The sequence below is a fragment of the Cyphellophora europaea genome (genome assembly GCF_000365145.1).
Source record: "Cyphellophora europaea CBS 101466 unplaced genomic scaffold supercont1.12, whole genome shotgun sequence".
Lineage (NCBI taxonomy): Eukaryota > Fungi > Ascomycota > Eurotiomycetes > Chaetothyriales > Cyphellophoraceae > Cyphellophora > Cyphellophora europaea.
The window spans coordinates 258,435-281,071 of NW_008481800.1; the positions used below are offsets into that span (position 1 = coordinate 258,435).

Here is a 22,637-nt window from a genome sequence, read left to right on the forward strand (position 1 = left end):
CAAAAAATCCACGACTCGGTGTCACAGCCTTTCAAATGCTATCTACAAGAGTGCGGGGTCGTGTGGTAAATTCGTCGCAGTCCTTTTGTGTCTAGAACGCACTACTCGGCACACGCTACTATGGATTAGGTCCGTGTCACATGTTCTAAGCCTTTCGGACCCTCGAGTGGCTGAATGTAGAGCCCAGCATCGCATCAAAGTGCAGTGTGCATATTGTAGTTTGCCAAAATTGTTGGCGACACGGCCCTCAGCTACTCCGTATCTGTTCGCCACTTAGCTACGCCACAAAACACTCTGTAAGCCGAGACCACTTCCTTTCTCTACACTCGTATTCGAACCTCAGATGTCCCACGAATCAGTAGACTTGATAGCTAAGCAGTCTCTTTGGGCTGAGAAGCTGCATGTGTCTGTGCTACAGGCTGCTGCCCGAAGTCTGCAAGTACAAAGGCCAGACCAAGTGCAAACACCTACAGCCCGGGTTCTGGCACTGGTCTCCTGCTCTGTTCTCATGCATTCATAACATGGCTACCAACAACACGGACCCCGAGAAAGGCCTTGTGTCAGCGTCTGCGCGCTCTGCGATTCCGTCGTGGGCTTCGTCTGCTCCCGACAATACCATTAGCAACGAGTCCAGTAGGCTTACACCTCTCCAGCTCTTCCAGCTATTGGTCGGCATATACACACCACCGTTCCTTACTCGAGATGGTGTTGATCTCGCCCGGGCCACTAACACGAAAACTACGCATCGTCGAACCGATAATGTTGGTCTTTATCGACGGGCACAAGAGCAGGAACGTGCAAGTAGACTCGCGTATCAATCCACGAGCTTTATCAGCAACCTCTTGTACATGCTTCAGATCCTTCTAGCAGCCACATTCACTGCACTGTCTGCGTACAAGGATTCAAATCCTGTAACGCTAACTGTGCTAGGAGCGTGGAACACTGTCGTGGCTGGGTAAGCCCCACGGAGCCCATACTTGGGGCCATAGCTGATCCTTTTTTCATGATAGCTGTCTAGCGTGGCAGAAAGGCCAAGGTGTGCCTCAACGATACCGAAAAGCTCAAGATCAGTACCAGGCTTTGATCCTGGAGATCGAGATGGCTGAGCGGTCCTTCTTTGACCTGGACACCAGTGACCAAGGGGGCGTGAAGCTCGACCCACGAGCAGAGAAAGTCAGACTCCAGAAGCTGTTTGACACGGCGAGAGCTGATCAGCAGGCAAACTATCCGGATCTTTACGTCAGCACTGGCGCAGTCCCTGCCAAAGATGCTAAGGACCTGACCAAGGAGCTGGAGGAAGCAAAGGCGGAGACGGCAAAAGTACAGAGCGAAATGACGGCCAAGATCGAGGCGTTGATGGCTAAACTGGGCAGTAAGGACGGTGCGCAGGCTGATACTGCTGTTCAGAGTGCTGCGAAGTCGTGATGACTTCAGTACTTTGCTAAATAATACTGCGCAACAGGATAGGTGCTACAATTGAATCCCTCATTGACTATCTATTGACTCAGGGATCATTGGTCCCAGCTTTGAAATCGTATTCCTTGGAGACCTCTCGACTGACAACAGATTCAAAGGGCAAGGGAAAGGCACATCATCCCGCCATGACTAAGCCAAAGCCACAACCTCGATCTCAACACGTGCGCCCTTCGGCAGCGCCCGTACCTCGATGCACGACCGCGCCGGCTTCTCCTGCGCGTTGAACCACTTGGAATATTCCCCATTGACCTCCCCAAAATCAGCCATGCTGGTGAGGAAGATGGTAACCTTGACAACCCTAGAGAGATCCGTCTGCGCCGCCGCCAGAACGGCGCTGACGTTGCGCAGCACTTGAGCTGTCTCCTCTGCTACCGTCGCTTGCAGCAGCTCCCCTGAGGGTAGGAGCGGGATCTGGCCTGAGGCGAAGACGAAGCGTGGTGATGGGGTGGTGATGACTGCTTGAGACTATACAATGGTCTCTTGGTAAGCGAAGTTCTGACTTCGTAAGTCTGGCGGGGTGAGATGGCGTACATAGGGTCCTATCGCTTGAGTGGTGTTAACACTTTGCTTTGGCCGTGATAGCTGGTAGATCAGGGGCAGCAACCTGCTCAGGGTTTGGCTTGGACTTCAGCAACCACCGAACGGGTCAATCACAAGGGTAGCCATTTGTCAACTTACGTGCGGCTGCATCTTTGGTAAAGACCGAAGTAGCCATGGTATATCGAGGTGATGTTGATGTCTACGTGAGATAGTTCAGAATTCCGAGGGTAAAGGAGTATTGAGAGGGAGGAAAAGGTGTGATTGTGTAAACAGAGTTTGCATTTTGCCTGGTGGAATTGCATCTGAGATGGTGACCTTGGCGATAGCTCTCGTGCAATCTGATCCGAGGAGTTTCTGGTGCGTGGGAGGCAGTCTTGGAGACCCACGGCCTTCACTCCCACCTGTTCAAGGAGAGCGGCTTGCCGCCGGCGGACCGTTGGCTACGGAATGGGTGTCTCTCCCTCCTCCGTAACGGGGTAAAGCGTGTGTCTTGCAGTCAAAAGTAAGCTTACTTGTAATGTCCTGGACAAGGGTCCCAAAACCCGGCCTGAAGTGTCGCATCTTGATTGGCTAGCGAGTCACTTGCATGGCGTGCTGTAGGGCATCAACGCGCGGTGGTTCTGGAGAAGTCCGTTCGCAACCAGTAGGCTTCCATGGCGTTATCCTGAATCTGGTGCAATTGGAGAAACGCGTATTGAGCAAGATCTGTCATTTCATCCACCGATTTGCTGGGCTGCGGGCAGCAAAGTGCTGGTATTTATATTCTGTATAAACGTCTAGAGGCTTTGAAAACCACCATCATCTGGCAGGTTGTTGGCACTGAAAAAGCTAACGTCCGAGTATGCTGTACCATCCACGTTCTACTAGGCATGCAAGACTGCTTTCAACATGCTAAGCCTCTTAGGCTAGCTACGGATGGGGTCCATGAAGCTTCCTGTGAACCTTTTAGCTCAGGGTGGTGATGTGCTCATATATCGCATTATGTAGTGGAAAGGATTGAGATGCAACCCAATGTGCTTCACCTCCAGCAAGGATTGACCCATAGCTTTGACCATATCTTGCTGGTTCTGCAGATACGCCTCCAGCAATCCACATAGTTCCATGTGTGGTCGCCCGTTAAGCGGGCCATTTCCTGTTAAGTCTTCAACAACGTTCGCTGGCGTTGCTTTTGGCTGACCCGGCTCATGTCCCGTATCTGCATCTTGAAGGACCTTGTAAAGATCTCCTATGAACGTGCCCGGTCCTGGCTCCAACTCAGTCTGTATGTTCTCAAGGATGAAGTGAGACTGCCTAGCGTTCAGACTCTGCAGGTCTTTCAGCTTATGCCATCGTGCTGCCATGATACATGACCAGTATACTGTGAGATCTGGACTGGAGCGGAGGTGATAGCCCAAGATTAGAGCCATTCGGCAGGCTGATGTGAGGATGGTTGAGTGATGGTGCATCTTGGGACACAGCAAAAGCAGTAGTAAAGCTTTTAGCGTTGGGCTAGAGGGCAAAGCGAGCATTTCGTAGGCGTCGAAACACTGACGGACAGAGTCGATCAATTCCTCGACTAGGTTTGCGCCATTGGTTCCTTCTAGAGACGCTGATACCAGGCATACAGCCCTTAGCAGCATTGGCGGTGCATATGGCACGACTTGTAGCTCGCTACGCGTGACAATCGGCCAAAAAGGGGCAACGTTGGCGAAATATCTTTCATATTCAGTAGTGCCGACCCGTTTTACTTGCGAAACATACCTATCTAGTAGAAGTGATATAGTGGCATGGGCGGCGAGGGGTAGATCCACCTTGAGTGACACGCTGTGGATCGAGGCGTCCGGAGAGGAAGTCACTGGACTGCTATCTGTTGGACTCGAGGCGTGTACCACGCAGCTGATGTCTCTCGAGACGCAACTCGTACACGGGATGCCCCCCTCACATCTGTGGTGTCGTGAGTACAAGTTTGAGAAAGGTAGGGCAAGAGCTGTACCGGCGTTTCGAGGCTTTGCACCGCGCGCACGCTATAGCTGACCTAAGTCTTTTCGCAGGGCGTTTTGCCATCACGTTGCGTTTCCAACAGCGAGCGAGGTTTGCATGGTGCCATGCCCTAGTTGGAGGAAGAAGACATGAGTGGCGCCTCTACTATTGTCAGACAATACACATCGGCAGTTCCAGTGATTGCTTGCCGATATAACACCCAACAAGATGCATGGCGTGCTTGCGCTGCTGTCCTTATCGATGCCCACTACTAGTGCAGGCGAGTCCCACCTCGCTTGATTGCGCAATCCAGAAAGCGCAGGGCCCTGTTACGGGACATGTAATGCTGACCATACGATACCGTCACGCAGAATACAGGGTTCCCCCATGCGTTTCGCGACTATGTTCTCAACATCAGGTCTTGCGCCTGGTGCTGTTTCTCCTTAGGCTTACGTATACGTGCGATCTTCCACCGAAGTCCACAGGGACTCCGAAGCCGCCACCTATTGCAGAGCTCTGCTAGATGGACACAATCTGTGATGACTGTAAAAGGTTGCTATATTGGTATTGGTTTTTGCAGACGACTCTGACAGCGCAGCAGGTTACGGCTGAAATGTTCCTGGGATCAGTGTAGCTCTTTCAAGCCACGGTGCTTAAGATGCGACCAATATGACTTGCCTTGCAAGGTTGGAAACGCAACATGGACAGCTCGCGCCCAAAGACATTTCATGTCCATCCTACCAACATCATCATCGAAGGCACTCTACTGGGGGCCGACCTCGATTGCTGGTGGCCACCCAACAGAGCTACACGGATCTGTAGCACCGCCGGCTCCTACCGTCCGACCCTATGCTCGTCCGCCTTCTCCGACTAACAGGCACTCAACTTGTATATCTGGTCGAATACATTTGGACATAGATGGAAGTGTTAGATCACATCTATATCAGGTGTACTTTGACAACATAGCACCTGTCTGGCCGATACTCCAGAAGGCAGATGTTTTAAATCGTCGGCCCTCACCTTTGCTTGACTGTGCCATCCTCGGTACAGCAGCACGACACCATACGGCAATCATTTCGTGGCGCGACTGGGTGCACATACAAAGAGTTCTTTCATGCGAGCTGCGCTGGTTATTCAACATTCGCAGACCCTACGTGCCAGACATTGAAACTCTGCAAGGTTTGCTTGTTCTTTGCCTACGACTTGAGCTGTCTTGTCAAAGTCATGTCGATATGATGAGTATCCCCATACGATTGAGCCTGATGTGTCAGATGGCGCAGGATCTCAGCATTAAAAACTACAATGACGCAGATCTAAGTGCCACAGAAGCCTCGCAGATGCGCAATCTATGGTTTGCTTGTCTATTTCAGGATGCCTTTCTGTCGGCATTGTTTGGTCAAACCATGAGCATCACACTTATCGACTCCGCCTCAACTTTGGCAGACGTTGAAGAGGCTCTGGAAGATCCGGAGAGCCCCAAGTACTTCTTGCATGCTGTCCGACAGTCCCTTTACCTACGATTGGTGCTCAGTGATACAACGCAACTAGGCAGCCGCAGGCCACGGTTTGGTCGTCCGTCAACACTTGAAAACGACTACGCCTCGTTGAAGTGCTTCAATGACATTGAAAAGCTGGAGATTCACCAAAGTTGCGCTCTGCAGATGATGTGGCATCATACTCAACTACTTCAAATTTCACAAGGCACCGCTATCAAAGACACAATAGGCCCCGTTGTACCGCAGCACGGGTTGGGGGGAGCTGTGACAGTGGTCAATAATGCTTGCGAATCGCTGATATGGTGCACCAGAGAGTTTCAGCGCTCAACAGCGGCTCAACTATACGTATGGCTGTACTGTGCTACAAGAGCTTTAATGGTCGTCGTTGATGTCTTGATCTGCAGAAAGCGGAGCACCACATCCTCAACTGCCTTTGACATCAAGCTAGAAAAGGCCATCGGTTCTGCAAGAGCACTCAAGGATCGTCTCCTTGAGGACACTAGTTGGGGTTTGCATTGGATACAAGGGCACGCCATCTCTGCAATCCTACGTCGCTTGGATGACGGCATGTCACAGCGTGTCGTCTCACCTAGTGTGCTCAAGATCGCGAATCTCTGCAACGAAGCAGAACATGATTCGTATACAAAGACATTCGAAAGCGAGCAGCTGAGCAGCGTGACTGAAGATGTGCATTTCGATGCAGCTTTCTCCTGCGCAACTGACTGGACGACAATATTTAGACAGTATGATTCAGAGTACAACTGGATCTTAGATGAAGCACCACAGCAGATCTGGTAGAGCAAAATATGCGTGCATCATGGTTGTCAGACTTGTGTCATAATGTTGATAGCGGTTCCAAACTGCTCTCCCATTCTATATACAGGACTGTGCGTCCTGAATACCTTCAAGCTCCCGGAGTGACGATGGCTGGCTACAGTGTTGTTGCACTCTCCAGCATCATCTTTGTAGCTTCTGGATTCCTCGGCATGAATCTTGCGACCGTTATCTTGGGCTCAGCGGCTGGGTTCTCTTTTTCCAGAAGCCCTGCGATCGGATCGGCAACGAGAGGATCCTCTGTATCTGTACCCGGCAAGATTCGGAAATGGGCGATCAAATGCAAGAACACGGTGTATAGAGCCTTGTGGGCCACATGATTGGCGACGCACATCCGGCCACCAATGCCGAAGCTGTACTGGTGGCGATTTGCGGCTTGTCCGTCATCCAGCCAACGTTCGGGGACGAAGTCATATGGGTCTACGAAAAGTGCAGGGTCTATGTTCCAATGATCAGTAGAATTCAAGAGAGCAGAGTAACTTGACCTACCCCTGTTGCACGCCCAAGAATTGAGGAAGAGCAACGTGTTCGGAGGAACGATGGCATCGTTCCACTTGACATTAGAGTATGTGGCCTTGGGCAGAGCGAGGCGCTGAACAGTGTAGTACCGGCCGAGTTCTTTTGTGAGTGCATCGAGATAGTCGACTTTAGATTGAGCAACATCGGCAGATGATAAGAGAGAAGCGTCTGTATCTTTGATCGCTTGGTACGCCTTTTCCTGGACATCTGGTCGGTGTGCCAACAAGAGTAGCGCCCACATGATCGAACGCTTCGTTGTGTGAGCGCCTGCCATCATGCTCATGCTCACGCTCAGAAGCTCTCCCTCGGTCAGACCTTTGCTATCAGGATCTTTGAGAACGTTCCCTTGAATGCAAGGTCGATCGATTCCCTCCGCAATGTCACGTCTTAGCTTCTCCTGTAGAACATGGTGATAGTTATAGCGACGTTTGCCGACATGTCCCATATGTGATGCCGCTCGAATACCGAGCCAGCTCCTCACCGTACCAACCAGTCGCAAGAGTGGAATGTAGTTGGAGAAATTCTTGGTAGGGTCCCGGAGTCTCGCTATCTCCTCTTCGATGTAGGTGATTTCAGATATGAGAAGATCTTTGTGGAGGTCCTTGACAGCCTCAACCCTGTGACTTGTCAGAAAACTGGGGCTTGGACTAAGACACGCGAGAGTACCGAGTTCCATAGGATACAGTTAGACTCAAATTCAGCGCGTATTTGCGGGAGGGGTCGAGCACATCCGTGTAGTCTTCCCCACTGGTGCAGCTTGAGAGGATATCTCGTAGAAATGCACGCGACTCTAGGTCAAGAATCTGTACCTGTTAGCCTGTACATCTCGGTATCAATATCGACCTGCTCACAGGTAGGTATGACTCCAGACTGGTCTTGTTGAGTGCACTCGCAGCCACTTTCCTCCTTCTCTTGCAGCTTTCATCCCAGGGGCTAGTGCCAATACTAGTGACCGGTCCACCGCCCTGGACTTTCTTGTGTAGCACATAAGTGACCGGACGAGAGTTCGTGGCTTCTCGCTGGGTTATGAACAGTGCCCTTGCAGCCGCTGCTGTGTTGACAATGACAGCCGGAATATTCCCTAGCGGAACCTGAAAAACATCGCCGTACTTTTCAGCCCAAATGCGATATTCATCAGAAGTAACGGTTCCACGTAGAGAGGGTAGACTTCCTAGCAAAGGGTATCCAATGGGGCCAGCCAAACGACCGACCCGGTTTCCTAGACGAGTGAACTCATTGAGTACAATGTATCCAAGTAACGCTGCCGCCGCGAGGAGAGGTACGGTGTTAAGTAGGGCCCATGTGAACGTGAAGGTTCTGAAGGCTGGAAACATGAGAATGTCACTAGACGTGGTCATGTTGTTCGTGGTTGTCTATTGGAACATAGATCAAGAAACTAGCAGTCCGGTGTCAAGGTGTTATATGTAAGAGATGTAGAGGACTTCAGTCGTGTCGTAGTGGGGTTCCTGGCCCAGATCCGTGAACAGTGGTATGCTTTTGGGGACATTTCATAGGGGTTGAAAAGACCACGCCCCAAATGACACGTCTGATTCTATCACGTCTTCCCGATAACCGATGGCATGTGGACCTGTTGTCCGGCGAGTGGGGAACATCAAAGAGATCTAAGTGGCTATCTTTGAGGAGTCTCTGACTGGCTGGAGGTTCCTAGCCATACAGATGATCTATTGAAACGTTTATCCGTGCAGAACTGTAGCATTGTGCTTGGTTGGGAGCAGATTTCCCTCCTGTCGCTGCTCTCATATGTATCTATCTTCCTTCACAATTGGCTGGTGCTTGCCAGCTTTGTTGACGCTGAACTGATTCGGCTCTCCCCAGTCTTCCAAAGCCGCCTTTTCACGAGTTTTTCGCATCATGTAGGGCGAGGATTTGTACGCATGATGCCACTCTCGGCCTTCCCACTCTTCTTCCACAGGTTTGTGACCCTCCATTTGGATGTCCCTGGCCCTCTGCTCGACCTTTGCCCAGACTCGAAGCAGATTCTCGCCCGCTAAACCACGTATCTGATCATCTGTAGCACCTCTCGCCATGAGAAGCTGCATCAGGTCTGGGTATTTTGATACGTCCTTTTAACTAGTCAGTACGTCTTGGGGATGTGGGAGCGATCAGTCTCACCTCAAGTCCACTCGGAGTGTGTGGCGTGCCACTGAAGTCAGATCCCAAGCCAACATGATCCCAGCCCACCACAGTAGCAAGATGCCATATATGGTCCACCACATCGTGTATAGTTGCAGAACTTGGATCCTTCATATTGAGGAAGCGGTTGACGAAGACCGCCATTACTATGCCGTCGTTCTCTCGCAAGCGATGCAGCACGTCGTCTGGGACGTTGCGCAGATGAGGAGTGACTGAGTATGCTCCAGAATGCGAGAAGATAACAGGGGCTCTAGTCAACGACAGCACGTCCCGCATCGTTTGGTGAGAGACGTGGGACAAGTCAAGTAGCATACCCAATCGATTCATCTCGCGCACATAAGCGCTCCCGAAAGCCGTGAGGCCCCTGTCCAGTCCACCGGCAGCCACTGTCGAGGCTGAGGTAGCCCATGCGTTATCACAATTGTGAGTCGTCGTGATATACCGTACACCCAAAGCGTGCGCCTGTCGAAGAGCTGCGATAGAGCCTCCCAGCTGGTGACCTCCTTCGATGCCAAGCATACTCGCGATTCGACCTTGTTTGAAAGCCTTCTGGACACATGATGAAGTATCGCAATACGAAAAGTGTTGTGGGTATTGGGCGATGAATCTCTTGGCCACATCAATCTGCTCAAGCGTATCTCGAACAAGCCACTGCATACATTGCCGAGTCAGAACGGAGCAGGCGATGCACTGGAGTTGCATACCGTAGCGTCTTCAAAGTGTCTCTGAGCAGCATCACAATGGACATATACGCTCCAGAACTGGCCCCCCATCATTCCTTGACGCATCCTGCCAATATCGGTATGTCCCAGTAGTGGCTGATTGGGGTCAAAGTCGCCACTGTAGAGTCGGTTGTGGTGTTCAACCCGAAGCAGCCAAGGGAAGTCATTATGGCCATCAATAAGCCTGTACACGACTAGATCAGCAATGCCACGATATGAGCGTAGGATGTCCTTACGGATGTGCCTTAAGTACTCGCCTTGTCCTCTCGGCGTAGTCTCCTGGAGCAGCTGGCTGCTCACCAGGGATGATCCAACTACTCAGTCCAGTGATTTGACTTAGCAAGACCGAGATCCCAAGGAGACCTATACCTTCCCGCCATCTGCTAAGCCAGCCCCGTCGCCGGTCAGAGCTGCGGACAATAAGAGCATTGCTTGGAGGAGCAATGTCTTCAGAATTGCCCTCTGATGCGGAAGTGCGTGGGATTCTGCTTCGTACCTCTGTCATATCGCTAAGGCAGCACATCTAACGCCGCTGGCCAGAGAAGGTCTCGAGACTTCACGCATAACAGCAGCTGAGCTACCGACCATTCCTGCTAAGCAGCGAGATCGGCCTGATGAGCCGCTCATGTCCACGCGACCCCTCTCTACCCAAGGCTAGAAGACCGATATCCGAGCAGCAACGTGCATGAAAGATACAGAGGGTCCGTTACAAGACACCATGAAAGGGCGGTCCCGCAGCGCGGGCCATCGCCGGTCAACCGCTGCACCCAACAATGTCAATCGGTAGATGACTCTTAGCACCACCATGCTCGATAGCGGCACATCGGCGGTGAACCGCCACCCATCTTCATGCAGTACGGAGGAGATAAGGTGCAGTTGAAATGACAGTATACCGTATGAACCAATGAGCTGCGTGCCATTTTCTTGACAAGTCCCAGATAGCGTGCACGTAAGACTTCTCCAATATCACGACATTATCACTTGGCGTGAGTCTTGCCATATCGAGACGTAGTTTGCGTGCCATCAGACGGGTGTCGGTGGGTAATGGTGTTATTACCATACTCGACGTTGGAAAGTAACTTTATGTCCCTGATTTCCTCTGGGGTCTGCACCCACGGCATATGTCAGATGGAAAGTGTCCGGCACAGCATCTCGCCTCTTGCGTGCTGGGCTGGACCGGCCTGCATGTTACGCGGAGAGCTTTGCCGGTGGTGGATAGATAAAAGCGTTATCTTAAGTTCCCTACGACGCCGCTGCTGCCATCCGATATCTGATACTCCCATTCTTCTTTTTAAAAATGTCTGCACCGACCCAAAACGAGAAAGAACTAGGTGCAGTATCAGTGAATAGTCAGTCCTCAGAAGCACCTCCCACTGAGAACGATGCTGCGAGGGAGAAGAGACTCGTCAGAAAGACGGATCTGTTGATGATGCCAGGCCTAGGTGAGCTACACCCGCGTTGTCCTCTATTGCATCGCTCGACTGATCAGACAATACTCACAGCATTGGCCTACTTCACCCATACCCTAGACCGTGCCAATCTAGGCAACGCCAAGACAGATGGCATCGAGGATGACCTAGGCATGGTCGGCAACCAATTCTCGCTTTTACTGGTCTTGTTCTACGTTCCATACGCGCTTTGCAACATTCCCTGGTCCATCCTGGCGAAGAAGTATAACGCGTCCGTGATCATCCCATTCGCAATCTTCGGTTGGGGAGCCTGTACGATGGGAGCAGCAGGAGCAACGAACTTTGGAGGCATCATGACCACCAGGATCTTCATGGGTGTCCTCGAAGCGGCGTATAAGCCGTGCGAGGTGTACTACTTATCTTTATTCTATACGCGAAAGGAGATGGGGTTTCGTGTATCATGGATTGGCCAGATGGGTTTCATCGCGGTATGTGCATGCGTTACCGGCCTAACAAAATGCTGACGTCGAGCCAGGGAGCCGTAAGTGGCTTGATCTCATGGGGAGTCTTCCAGTGGGACAAAGGTCTTCACGTACGTTTTGCAATCAGGGTTCCGCTACAACCACTAACTGTCGACTAGGGATGGCAATACCTGTTCATCATCGAAGGTTCGATCACGATCGGCGTTGCTATCTACTTGTACCTTTGTGCACCACGCAGCCCAGAGAAGTCACGTTTCTACACAGAGGATGAAGTGCGATTGGCAAAGTATCGCCTGGAGCTAGACTCACAGGACATTGACAAGAAGTTCCGCTGGGAGGACGCCAAAGCTCAACTCAAACAATGGCAAACATGGGCATTCGCCTTCATGGCGCTGATGTACGGCGTGGGCGTCGCCAGCAGCTCCAACTTCCTACCTGTAAGCAAAACTCTCGAGGGTGTCCCCCAACAAGCAACGATCTCACTAACGCTCGCTAGACCATCATCAAAAGACTGACAGTCAAAGCCACCACCGCCAACCTCTACACCGTGGGGCCCAACCTCACAGCCTCCGTCCTGCAACTCAGCACCGTCTGGCTCTCGGACCGCTACCAACAACGCGCCACCTTCGCCTGCGGCGCCACCGTCATCGCCCTCGTCGCCTGGATCCTGCTCGGCGCCCTCGACCTCGTGCACCACGTCCAAGTCGGCTACTTCCTCACCTACCTCACCACCTCCTTCACCTTCGTCTCCAGCAACATCGTCCCCGTCTGGCTCGCCACCAACACCCCCACCACGACGGGGCGCGCCGTTGCCCTCGGCCTCAACTACATGGCTATGAACGCCGCGGGCATCGTCTCCTCGCTGACATTCCGCGCCGAGGATGCGCCCGTCTACGCGCCCGCGCTGATCACGGTCGGGTGCACGCAGGCGGCGTTCGTGGTGGCGGCCGTGTTCATGCGGCAGTACTATGCAAGATTGAACCAGAAGCTGGACGCGGGGGAGTTGGCCTATGCGCCGGGCATGGCGGCGCGGCCGCAGTATCGCTATGCGGTGTGACGTCGCTGGTGAATGGCAGCCTAGATCAGCAAGTAGGGACAGGGTTATCTTTTTTTTGGCAGCTCGAACATGCTAGTAGTAGCTATGCCGTAGACCATGTAGGGAGTTTGCACGTTTCCAAGACGTATGAGGTATCGATCTTTCATACCTTGATCCCCGATTGAAAGAAACTCCGACTACACAAGGCCAGAGTCAAAGTTCAAAGTGCGTGCCACGTCTTGGCCATGCTTGGGCGTGTCGGCAAGGCAACGAGGCAACCAGCTTGGCTTTAACAGCGACAACTCTGGCTGTGGCGCTACGCCGACCACGGATTCATCCAAGTCGGTTCCAGCCTGACAAGATAATTGAGATGCAAACGGAACGCGAGATAACCACTCCTGCGGTAGCATGTGTGAAGTAGGGAGGATAGATTCATTGCCCAAACCCAATCGACCGCCGAGACCGCAGTACTCGAAAAGTCGCCGATATGCCCCCAAATGCAAACCAGTATAGCTTGAGCCATCCAAACATCTCAAGCATGTGCAGTGCGCGGTGTGCGACAAAGCCAACATTTCAACCCGATGACGCCGTCGCTAAAAATGCTATTCATAAGAACCATATCGATCCCGGCTCAATGTAACCCACCGGCCCACCAACCGGTTCTATACTCCCAGATAAGCACGTTTTCGCTCCCATTCCCTCTTCTTACCGCCCTGTCCGCTCGCTTGACGTCAAGTACCATTACCCCCTCCTCCGCCTGCACCCCACCCGCCATACATCCAATCGCCCCCCTCCGCGTGCGCCCACAGACTCTCCGGTAAGGGCGTCATGCCTGTAGCTCCAGGAGTCATGCCCGTCCGGCCGAAGCCAAAGTCCGTCATGGGCGTCTGGGTTTGTTGCTGCTGTTGCTGGTCGCCACTCGGAGCCGTTCCGCCGGCGTTATTAATGTTACTGTTACCATTCTGGTCGCGTGCCCCAAGATTCATGTTCCAGCTCTGACCCGGGTCCATGCCGAAGACGCGGATGCCCGCGAGTGGATCAGTATTGGCGTCGAAATAGCTCTGACCCATATCCCCTCCACTACCGGCTGCTGCTGAAACTCCACCACTTCCTCCGTGCGCGTTCTGGCCCATCTTACTATTGCTACTACCGCTGCCACCGCCGAACAAGCCTCCCACCCCGTCCGGCGGCGTGAAGTCGCCTCCGTGGTAGGGCAGACTCGTGGTACTGGGCGTTGGCTGCCCCGAGTGCGAGCTGTCACCACCGGAAGCGCTCAGAGTATTGGTACCATTGCTGCTGAAGTTGGGGCTTGGGCCCGAGGACGAGTTGACGCCGCCGCCGCGTGGCACTTGTGTGGGCATGTTGTGCGCGTGCTGGCCAGTGCCGAAAACCAGGTCATCAGCGCCGTTGAAGTCGGGTATCGGACCAAAGTGAGCCATTTTTTCTTGTTGGCCATGTGGGCCGCGCGGACGCTGTGCGGAATTGGTGCCCGGTGAAGGGTTGTTAGTGTTGAGGTTTCCGTAGAGGTTTGGGTACTCGGAGGCGGAGCTGTTGTTGGTTGGCCAGGGATGGTGATAATCTCCGCCGCTCTCTGCAGTGTTCTTGTTGGAATTGTTGGTGGCGGCCCCGCCGTATTGCCGGTCCGTCTGTCCCACGGTCTGCGACTCACGGATCTCGTACAGCGGGACGCAGTGGACGGCATCGGTGCCAACAGGAATCTCACCAGGAGGACGCTGTTGTCCAAACTTATAGCGCGATGCAGAAGTTGGGATGTTAAGGCCACTACCTTCGAGATCGACGTCAAGTTGCACAAGGAAAGATTCAGTAAGTGGGTTTTTGACCTTCAGAACGTGCATGGCAGAGAGCAAGAATTGAAGAGCGGACATAACGGTTTGATCTTCTTTGCGGGACTTGAGGTACTGGACGAAGACACGTGCGGCAACGTACAGGCAGAAAGCGAGGAAAGGATTCATCTAGTAACGTCAGCATGGTGCAGAATTGAATAAGGTTCGGATGGCGTACGAGGGAGAGATCGAGATGGCTGATCATCTTCATAATGTTGGTGACTTGATCCGCGGCGACAATACAGCGGCGTTTAGACTCGGCGCTGATCTGTGCGGGGAGCTGATGCTTATCAGCTTTGAAAATGGCGGCTTGGTGAAGGCAGATGGCTGCGGTGTGAATATTCATATTACAGAAAATAGCATTGGCGTCGTTGAGGGCTCCGGGAAGTCGAAGCGTGGACGGCATGGAAAGTGAAATGTTGAGAAGAATATTATCCAGCTGACGATGCCGTTTCCAAAACTCGCCATTCAGGTCGTGATCATTGTCGTTATCATTGGGACGGTGTAAATGCGTTAAATTCCGGCCGTATAAAGTTGCCATGAGGATGACTCCGCTGAATGAAGAAATGGTGTCGGTTCCCAGGCCGTTGAGTATGTCTGCAAGTTGGCCTGTTTGCTCTGACTTGCCTGAATGAAACGCCTCGTCGCTGGCCGGTAGATTTGTCAAAATGTCCTGCTCGTCTATTCTCATGGGCCAGCCGGTGCCAATGCTGGCGTATCTGTCCTGACAGAAAGCCATCCAGAATGTTCGCCTCCGTTCTTCTCGGTCGATCCAATCCCGGGGCGGAGGCAGCGTCTGTTTGACATCCAGGCCAACTCGATCTTGGCGATGTAAGCCCATCATCAAGGCCAGACTGGCTGCTCTGCCGATACTCATCCAAGCGCGGGGAAAGTAGATCAGCTTGAACTCGTAGCACGCCAGCAAAGTCCAAGCCTGGCAGTGCGCAAGAGTGATGATGCTTTCTCCGTGCCCCCGCATTTCATCCTGTTCAGCATACTTCCGCGCTCGGGCGTAAAAATGCTCGGCAAATGAATAGTATTTGGCAGTGACCGACGCCGAATGAGCCCACATAGCATATCTCAAGCACACAGCGGGTCGCATATGTGGTGCCAGCTCCATGGCGGCATAGAAACGTGCTTTGTGTATCATGGGTAGCGAAGGGTGTATCTTCTCGAAATAAATCTGGTTGAGTTCGTCCACGACTTCCGGCGATGGTAGCGCCTCTTCCAGCCCCAGGCCGATCATTTCCCAGGAGAAGTCATCAGCGCCGCCAAAGGCAAATGCAGAGTCCCCGGGGATCAAGGTAGGGTCGGTAAAGGAGGGATCGAGGTTCATATGCATGGATGGATCGGCTGGTATCTGGTCCCCAGGTATGGTGATTCTGTCCGGATCGGTGGCGGGGACTGCATTATTGGAAGGTGTGTCCCTGGTCTCGAGCAGATTCTCGACCTGCTTAAGTCGGGCTTCCAACAACTTCACATAGCCGCGCTTGGGGCCGGATTTCTTCCTCTCCTCATTGTATTCACAATTGTGTCCCAGTCGCGAGCAAGTGCTGCAGCTTGGCTTGGAGCCATCGCACTTGAGTTTCCTTTTCCGGCACAAGATGCAGGCTATGCGCTTGGGTCGCGGTATAGATTCGTTGGGCGGGACTGGTTGTGAAGTGGGCTGACCGGCACTCTGATTTGACGAGACCGGCTGGTTGAAGAAATCGTCACTAGAAGGAGTCTGCGGTGATTCTTCTTGCGCCATAGCTGGGACGGTAAGGCGCGGCGCCGTTTGCGCTTATAGTGGTTGGCTTATGCTCAGCAGGAGGTGTGGGTTCGTGGGATCGGGGTGCAGGTCAGTGGGATGGAACCCTCGGGGGGTCACGGCACAGCTGCGCTCGTGGTTGCGAGTAGAACGATTACTATGCGCATGGACCTTCTTAGATGGTTGCGAGTTGACTCCAGCTTCCAGTGGTACATAAGACGGCGAGAGCGTGGGACTGCAAAGAGGAAGACTGCTTGCGAAAGAAGACGTGTGGGGTGCAAGGCGTGCCGCTGCGCGAGGCGGCAAGGGCGAGGGTGGACAAGGATCTCTCGGCGCCAGACGATCGGCTATAGGCGCTGACTCAGCGACTCTCGGGCACGGTCTGCAATGACTAAGGACAACAACAACTCTGATACAACTTGGATGGTTTTATGGATGAATGAGATCCAATAACTGTCATGAGAGCTAATCTACGTTCTTTCCACTCGAATAGCATAACGAACAGGAGAGCCAGGAGATGTGGCCTGGAGGAAAAGACCACGGACGCTCGGACACTTCTTTCGGCTACCTGCTCGCGCCAGGCAACACCGTTTTACGACTACGTGCTTCGTCCGTGCCTTCCGAGTGCAAGGGACCATCCGCATGGCATGACGTGTGCTTCACTAGCATGTCTGTTCTGCAAGAATTCCTACTTACTAGCAGTTCATTGGACCGTGGAGCCATGACATTGCGAGTAGCCTCATCTGCACTTGTTTGAGGTTGGGTACTTTGAGCCGATGCGTGGGGACCGATGAGGACATCAACACCCACACATGCTTCAGCGCTGCGGCGGGATTGCTGTAATTGCCATCTGGACATACCAGTGGCTGTCCGCAAGACTGGGGCAGGACTTTGTAGTCGCACACTTCACATAGAAACTCGCTGGACTGTTTTGCATTTATATTCTAGTAATGAGTGCGAGAGATCGTCAGGCAGCTCAAGACAAGGCACTGCAGGTACGCGCGGTTGAGGTCAATGCTTGGACGAACAGTCGCCGTGAAGGAGCTTCGATTTGGGTGCAGTTATAGATCTTTTCCCACCGTGGCCATTGGACAACATTGCCGCGATTTGAATGAAGCCATACAGCCAGACCACGGATCAAGCGCCCTTTCCACGCTCCGAAATCATCACCACACCATGTCATTCCCGCATTGCCATGTTCACCCATCCGCTCACATCTCCTCACAGCTCTTACAAGAAGGCAGCCAAACCCAAGAAGCCAGCACCCAGAAGTCCGGGCGCAGCAGTCGCGAGAGCGCCAAGACCGGCGGAAGTGCTCGTGGCACTGTCGAGTGCACTGGTAGCCGCTTGGGTGGCGCTGCTCGCTGCTTCACTGGCCGAGCTACGTGCACTGCTGGCAGCTGCACTTGCACTACTCTCGAGTGCACTGGTCCCTGAAGAGCTTGACCCACTCGCCGCCGCGCTGGATAGGCTCGAGGTAATGGACGAAAGGTCGCTGCTAAGCGACTCGGAGAGGGAGGAGAGGGACGATTCCAGGCCGGATGTGGCCGACGACGCAGCTGACGCGAGGGAGGACCCGAGTGACGCCAAGCTAGATGTGTCGGAGCTGGCCGGGTTTTGGGCTAGCAGGGGATTCGCAAGTGCGAGGAGAAGAGTGAGTCGGACTTGCATGGTCGGTTGAAGAGATGGATATTCTGACCTGACTTCAGGTTTGAAGTAAGCACTGACTTCGGGAAGAACAAGGAGCAGTCTTTGCAGCCATTTCAGAAGAGCTGCATCTTATACCTTCGGTCGACGTGGCAGCCGCTCATCTTGTGCAGAGCGACAGGTCAAGCAGGATCTCGATGGGCCTGAAACCTAACGTAGTATGCTTTGGGTACAGTGGGTATCTTGCGGCGTCCCATCTTTGGTTAGCAAGTCGTTGTCACCCACGTCACAGTTGCCTTATTCGCGATGGCAATTACTGACAGCATCAACCGAGTCGCCCAAGATGTGGTCAGATTCAGATGGCCCTAAACCTTGCGCTGCCGAGTCTCCGGGGCCCCTCCGGATGAAGCGGGTATGGGGACACATGACTTGGGCAGATCATCCAGCGTCTCCGGGGGAGATCTTCAGTTGAGCAGGGTAGCGGGCAGTTAAGCGTTGTGGCGTAGTGTGGCAGCAGCAACAGTGAGCGACAGCTTCACTATAGGTGACGTCATGGTTGCCTTGTGTCCGCTTTGAGCATGCTACGACTTGTTTTGTCTTGTCCATCATCGACATCTAAACGCAGCCAATCCCTAGCTCGCTACCCTCGCTTTAACTGTAGACTCGTCGGTAGACTACATCGTGACCGGCATGGACGTAAGTACATTTGCGATCTTCAGAGCCACCCGTTAATCCCAACAGTCCCAATCATTCTACGCCTACGCATCCTCTGCATGGCTCGCACTTCAATCAATGCCTCTGCTCCTAACGCCGAAACTCATCGTTGCATTACTTGCACCGGATAATCATGTCACCACGGAGCCCGAGCTCTACTTCTGCCGCTTCTTGGCTCTATCCCAGCTCAGCCTCGTTGCGTTCACCCTACTATCCAGTCAATCGCCATACCCATTGACAGGCTACCACGTTTCGTCCTTTATCTACATCTATATTTACTACACGACCTTAACCAGTCGCCTGGGCGAAACCCCGACAAATACCACTGGTCTCATCCTGGGCCTCATAGGCTATGGCTTCCTGTGCTCCGTTGGCATCTGGGTAATTGTCTTCTCGGGTGCCGCCAGCCATGTGAGCAAACGAACGGGTGCCGATAAGCGGACTAGTGGCTGGCCTTTTGGCAATGTCAATGCTTATAACCCCAAGGTCGACCGGAAAATGGGGAAGCAAGGTTAAGTCATCGGCGTTCCCGGACCTTGAGTACGCATCACCAACGATATTCGGTCCGGTAGGACTTAGAGAAAATCAAAGAGATAGCAGAAGAATGATTACCGGAAGTGGCACGAGACCGACCTTGGTATAGAAGCTTCTCCAATAGCATGGGATCTGTAGCTCAAGGCGATAACCTTCATTTAACGACATACAGACCAGCACGTCCGAAACTGGTCACCTTGTGTGAGACGTACGACCAATCTGGAACCTCAAGCAGTCTGGAGACGCTCACTTCCGCAGCTCTAGCTCAAACAGCTTTTCATCTAATGTGAATCTATTACCCGACGTCTGTTGCCCAAAAGAGGCAGCTGACTTTCCATCTCTAGCCACCAAACAGCTTTCAGCGGGGAATTCGGGTTAGAAATTAGCATCGTCTCGCCATGCTGGGCAAGTCGCCTGCCGTATCTAGCAAGCAATGACTTTCAACGGGCAATTCGGGTTAGAGAGTAGTGTCATCCCGTTACGCCGGGCAAGTCGTCTGCCGTATCAGCAACTAATGACTTTCAGTGGGAACAAACCTGCAATGTCGAAAGGCAGGCATCTCAACGTCGAGAACGGAAGACCCTCTTCGTTTATCTCACTTAGTATCGGCTGCTGCAGAACCCTCGTAGCGGATTGTTGGCCGCAGCTGGTGTGAGGACCGTGCTGAAGCTTCCGCCAATGCGCAATCGCTATGAAGGTATTCGTTGCTGTGTCAACCTCATCGTGATAGGCTCGCACCCGTACTGTGGTAATATTACCGTTTGGCGTACCAGTAGAGCTGCAGTGTCTTGGCGCTCCGCCTCTGGAAAGTCACCTCTTCCAAGTTGAGAATTGAACGCTGTGACAATTCTTCGATTTGAACATGCCTAATTGGTTGCCACTATAGTCGTGATAAAATAGTTGTGCCGACTCAGTGGTACTGTCTGGCCCTGCCAGTTGACTACGACTTCGTTGACGAAACGGACATTGAGCTCATGAGCCGCCCGGAGATCCGTCCAGAAACATCAACCGTGGGCGCTATGCGCTACATCAAAGGACTCCCTGTCTCTTTCTTCGCCGACCCTCCCGCATCAGTACCGGCTTGACAGATTCCTATCATCTCTTTCGTACGTAAAGCTAGCCTCAGGCCAGCGCAGCGGGCACAACTTGAGACCTTGGCGTAGCTTTGCAATGGCGGGATCTTGGCCTCTACATACCCGAACAGGCAGCACGGATCGCTGCCACATGCTTTCGTAACCGTATATTCTCACGTAAGTACGTGCCCATATGATGGATGGCATTTCCCGCCATACAGAGGCCCAAATTGCTGATTCACCATTGCTAGTAACCAACGCAGAAATTCGCTTATCAAGCATGAACTTGGCAGACACTTAGATGGAGACTCTGGGCGCGTACTTGAGGCTCAAAATGGGTTGTTTTGCCGTCATTGCAAAGATCATGATCCACCAGGTTGGCCATAGCTAAATAAGCCGTCCTCGCCGCGTTCATGCCCGAGAAGCATCTTATTGCTTCACAAGCTACAGTCACAGGAACCCCCTACGACGCTTCACACAGCCCAATGTCAACGGTTAAAGCCCTCATTGCCGCGTCAGTGACGCTGGCGATCCCTCTCGCCGCTGCCCAAGAACCCTCATCTACCTCGGGCTACCCGTCAGCGAGTATTGACTCTGGTCCAGTCATAGGCACACAGACCATCGTCGCCGGTTCAGATATCACAGTCAACCAGTACCTTGGGATTCCTTTTGCACAGCCACCTATCGGCGAGCTACGTTTTAGTCCAGCTCAACAAGTTGAGTCCTGGACGGACCCGTACGAGGCAACCCAGCAGCCGCCGGCGTGCATGCAAGTCCATGGCCGAGATGAGTCTAACACGACAGAATTGGCGCATCTTCTATTCAACAACCCACCGCCTCCGAGCGAGAGCGAAGACTGTCTATATCTGAGTGTTTACGCGCCGGCGGATGCCGAGGGTCTACCTGTCCTCTTCTGGATCTATGGTGGCAGCAGTCTGTCTGGCGCGGTCTCGATGCCACTGTACGACGGCACGTACCTGGCAGCTAACCAGGATATCATCGTCGTGGCGGCCAACTACCGTGTCAATGTGTTTGGCCAGCCGACGTCGCCAGCACTGTCAGTCGAAGAGAGCAACCCTGGTCAGTTAGACCAGCACCTCGCTCTCAGTTGGGTGCAGCGCAATATCGAGGCCTTCGGCGGTGATCCTGCAAAGGTCACTATCGTGGGCGAGTCAGCGGGCGCACTTTCTGTCAGTAACTTGATGCTCGCCTTCGGCGACGAGCCTCCGTTCCGGGCTGCAATCCAGATGTCGAGAGGCGCAGACCTTCCTCTGTTGTTGAATACCGGAGTCGACTCGTGGGCGGCATTGGTGGGCCTGCTTGGCTGCAATGCAACGTCAGAAGCCGACGAGCTTGCCTGCATGCGTGAAGTAGACGCAGAGACAACGAGGGACACCGTCATCGACAGCGGCCTGTCCTTCTCGGCCCTCCCACCGGACAACGTCACCGTCTTTGACAACCCAGCCGCCCAATTTCTGAGCGGTAACTTCTCCAAAATCCCACTCATGACAGGCTACACAGCCGACGACGGCAGCTACTTTGCGCTCATCGCCAACACCACCATCGACGCCCTAGCCTCGAGCACGTTCCCCGAACTCGCCGCTCTCTACGGCGAAGGCGGCCCCGCTGTGCAAGACACCAGCAACGACTTCGAGCGCGTCTCCGCCCTGCTCACCGACCTAGCCTTCAAATGCGTTGCGGGCTTCCACTCGAACTGGACGACCCTTTTCCAAGACGCGCCTGTGTGGGAGTACGAGTTCAACGGCACGGTGCCCACCAACTCATTCACCCAATGGCCGCAGCTCGGCGCGTGGCATGCCGGCGAGATTCAGTACGTGTTCGGGACCTACGACCGGGGGAACGCCACCGAGATCGACGTCGCCCTCAGCGAGATGATGCAGAAGCAGTTTGCAGATTTCGTCAAGGATCCCGAGCGGGGTCCTGGTTGGGCGCCGTGGCCGGCAATCGCGGTGCTGAACGCGGAGACGGTGGACTCGGAGGCTGAGACGACGGTGGTTGATGATGTGAACGAGTTGAACCCGCAGTGCGTACTGTTCAACGACTACTTCTATCTGCCGCAATTGCTGGAGCAGGTGGGTGAGGAACAGGTCGCTGGGGTGACAGAGCTTCTGAGTGGCAATAGCTCGTCGCCTGGAGGTGCGGCGGAAGAGGCGGTTGATACCAGTGCTGCACGGAGACTCCAAGACTCTACGGTGCGATTGACGGTAGTCGTTGCGATGCTACTGGGACTGGCTGTTGTTGGATAACGTCTACAAATTATGCTTCTTAGTTGTGCGTCCTTTTTGAACTAGTTTCGTCGGTATCCAGTAGGTGATATGGGCTCGAAGGAGATTCAGACAATGTAAACTTCGCTTCCTGCCCCCTTTCAACGGGCTCAGTCGCTCTGATGTCTCGAGAGCTAGTAAAGATGCATTCTACTACAGTGTG

General features: G+C 53.4%; 10 protein-coding genes across 10 annotated transcripts; 6 read left to right on the forward strand and 4 right to left on the reverse strand.

Annotated features, from left to right (window-relative positions):
- Positions 1-521: 521 nt before the first annotated feature.
- On the forward strand, positions 522-1,425 carry HMPREF1541_10242 (uncharacterized protein; the record flags this gene model as incomplete). Its single annotated transcript, XM_008714913.1, has 2 exons — positions 522-955; positions 1,011-1,425. The coding sequence occupies 2 exons, from the start codon at positions 522-524 to the stop codon at positions 1,423-1,425; spliced, it is 849 nt and encodes a 282-aa protein (XP_008713135.1).
- A 180-nt stretch (positions 1,426-1,605) lies between these two features.
- HMPREF1541_10243 (uncharacterized protein) lies at positions 1,606-2,191 on the reverse strand (the record flags this gene model as incomplete). The annotated part of the gene is made up of 2 exons (XM_008714914.1): positions 1,606-1,931; positions 2,155-2,191. 2 exons carry the CDS (start codon positions 2,189-2,191, stop codon positions 1,606-1,608), a joined length of 363 nt encoding a protein of 120 aa, XP_008713136.1.
- Positions 2,192-5,246: 3,055 nt separating this feature from the next.
- HMPREF1541_10244 (uncharacterized protein) lies at positions 5,247-6,269 on the forward strand (the record flags this gene model as incomplete). Its single annotated transcript, XM_008714915.1, has 1 exon — positions 5,247-6,269. One exon carries the CDS (start codon positions 5,247-5,249, stop codon positions 6,267-6,269), a length of 1,023 nt encoding a protein of 340 aa, XP_008713137.1.
- A 133-nt stretch (positions 6,270-6,402) lies between these two features.
- On the reverse strand, positions 6,403-8,182 carry HMPREF1541_10245 (uncharacterized protein; the record flags this gene model as incomplete). The annotated part of the gene is made up of 4 exons (XM_008714916.1): positions 6,403-6,743; positions 6,795-7,425; positions 7,481-7,627; positions 7,676-8,182. The coding sequence occupies 4 exons, from the start codon at positions 8,180-8,182 to the stop codon at positions 6,403-6,405; spliced, it is 1,626 nt and encodes a 541-aa protein (XP_008713138.1).
- Positions 8,183-8,581: 399 nt separating this feature from the next.
- HMPREF1541_10246 (uncharacterized protein) lies at positions 8,582-10,205 on the reverse strand (the record flags this gene model as incomplete). Its single annotated transcript, XM_008714917.1, has 4 exons — positions 8,582-8,908; positions 8,958-9,629; positions 9,683-9,884; positions 9,937-10,205. 4 exons carry the CDS (start codon positions 10,203-10,205, stop codon positions 8,582-8,584), a joined length of 1,470 nt encoding a protein of 489 aa, XP_008713139.1.
- Positions 10,206-10,997: 792 nt separating this feature from the next.
- Positions 10,998-12,648, forward strand: HMPREF1541_10247 (uncharacterized protein; the record flags this gene model as incomplete). The annotated part of the gene is made up of 5 exons (XM_008714918.1): positions 10,998-11,142; positions 11,203-11,597; positions 11,645-11,701; positions 11,750-12,028; positions 12,088-12,648. The coding sequence occupies 5 exons, from the start codon at positions 10,998-11,000 to the stop codon at positions 12,646-12,648; spliced, it is 1,437 nt and encodes a 478-aa protein (XP_008713140.1).
- Positions 12,649-13,358: 710 nt separating this feature from the next.
- HMPREF1541_10248 (uncharacterized protein) lies at positions 13,359-16,221 on the reverse strand (the record flags this gene model as incomplete). Its single annotated transcript, XM_008714919.1, has 2 exons — positions 13,359-14,600; positions 14,650-16,221. The coding sequence occupies 2 exons, from the start codon at positions 16,219-16,221 to the stop codon at positions 13,359-13,361; spliced, it is 2,814 nt and encodes a 937-aa protein (XP_008713141.1).
- Positions 16,222-17,416: 1,195 nt separating this feature from the next.
- Positions 17,417-17,902, forward strand: HMPREF1541_10249 (uncharacterized protein; the record flags this gene model as incomplete). Its single annotated transcript, XM_008714920.1, has 1 exon — positions 17,417-17,902. The coding sequence occupies one exon, from the start codon at positions 17,417-17,419 to the stop codon at positions 17,900-17,902; it is 486 nt and encodes a 161-aa protein (XP_008713142.1).
- Positions 17,903-18,558: 656 nt separating this feature from the next.
- HMPREF1541_10250 (uncharacterized protein) lies at positions 18,559-19,098 on the forward strand (the record flags this gene model as incomplete). Its single annotated transcript, XM_008714921.1, has 2 exons — positions 18,559-18,564; positions 18,610-19,098. 2 exons carry the CDS (start codon positions 18,559-18,561, stop codon positions 19,096-19,098), a joined length of 495 nt encoding a protein of 164 aa, XP_008713143.1.
- A 1,576-nt stretch (positions 19,099-20,674) lies between these two features.
- HMPREF1541_10251 (uncharacterized protein) lies at positions 20,675-22,456 on the forward strand (the record flags this gene model as incomplete). The annotated part of the gene is made up of 1 exon (XM_008714922.1): positions 20,675-22,456. The coding sequence occupies one exon, from the start codon at positions 20,675-20,677 to the stop codon at positions 22,454-22,456; it is 1,782 nt and encodes a 593-aa protein (XP_008713144.1).
- Between the last annotated feature and the right edge of the window lie 181 nt (positions 22,457-22,637).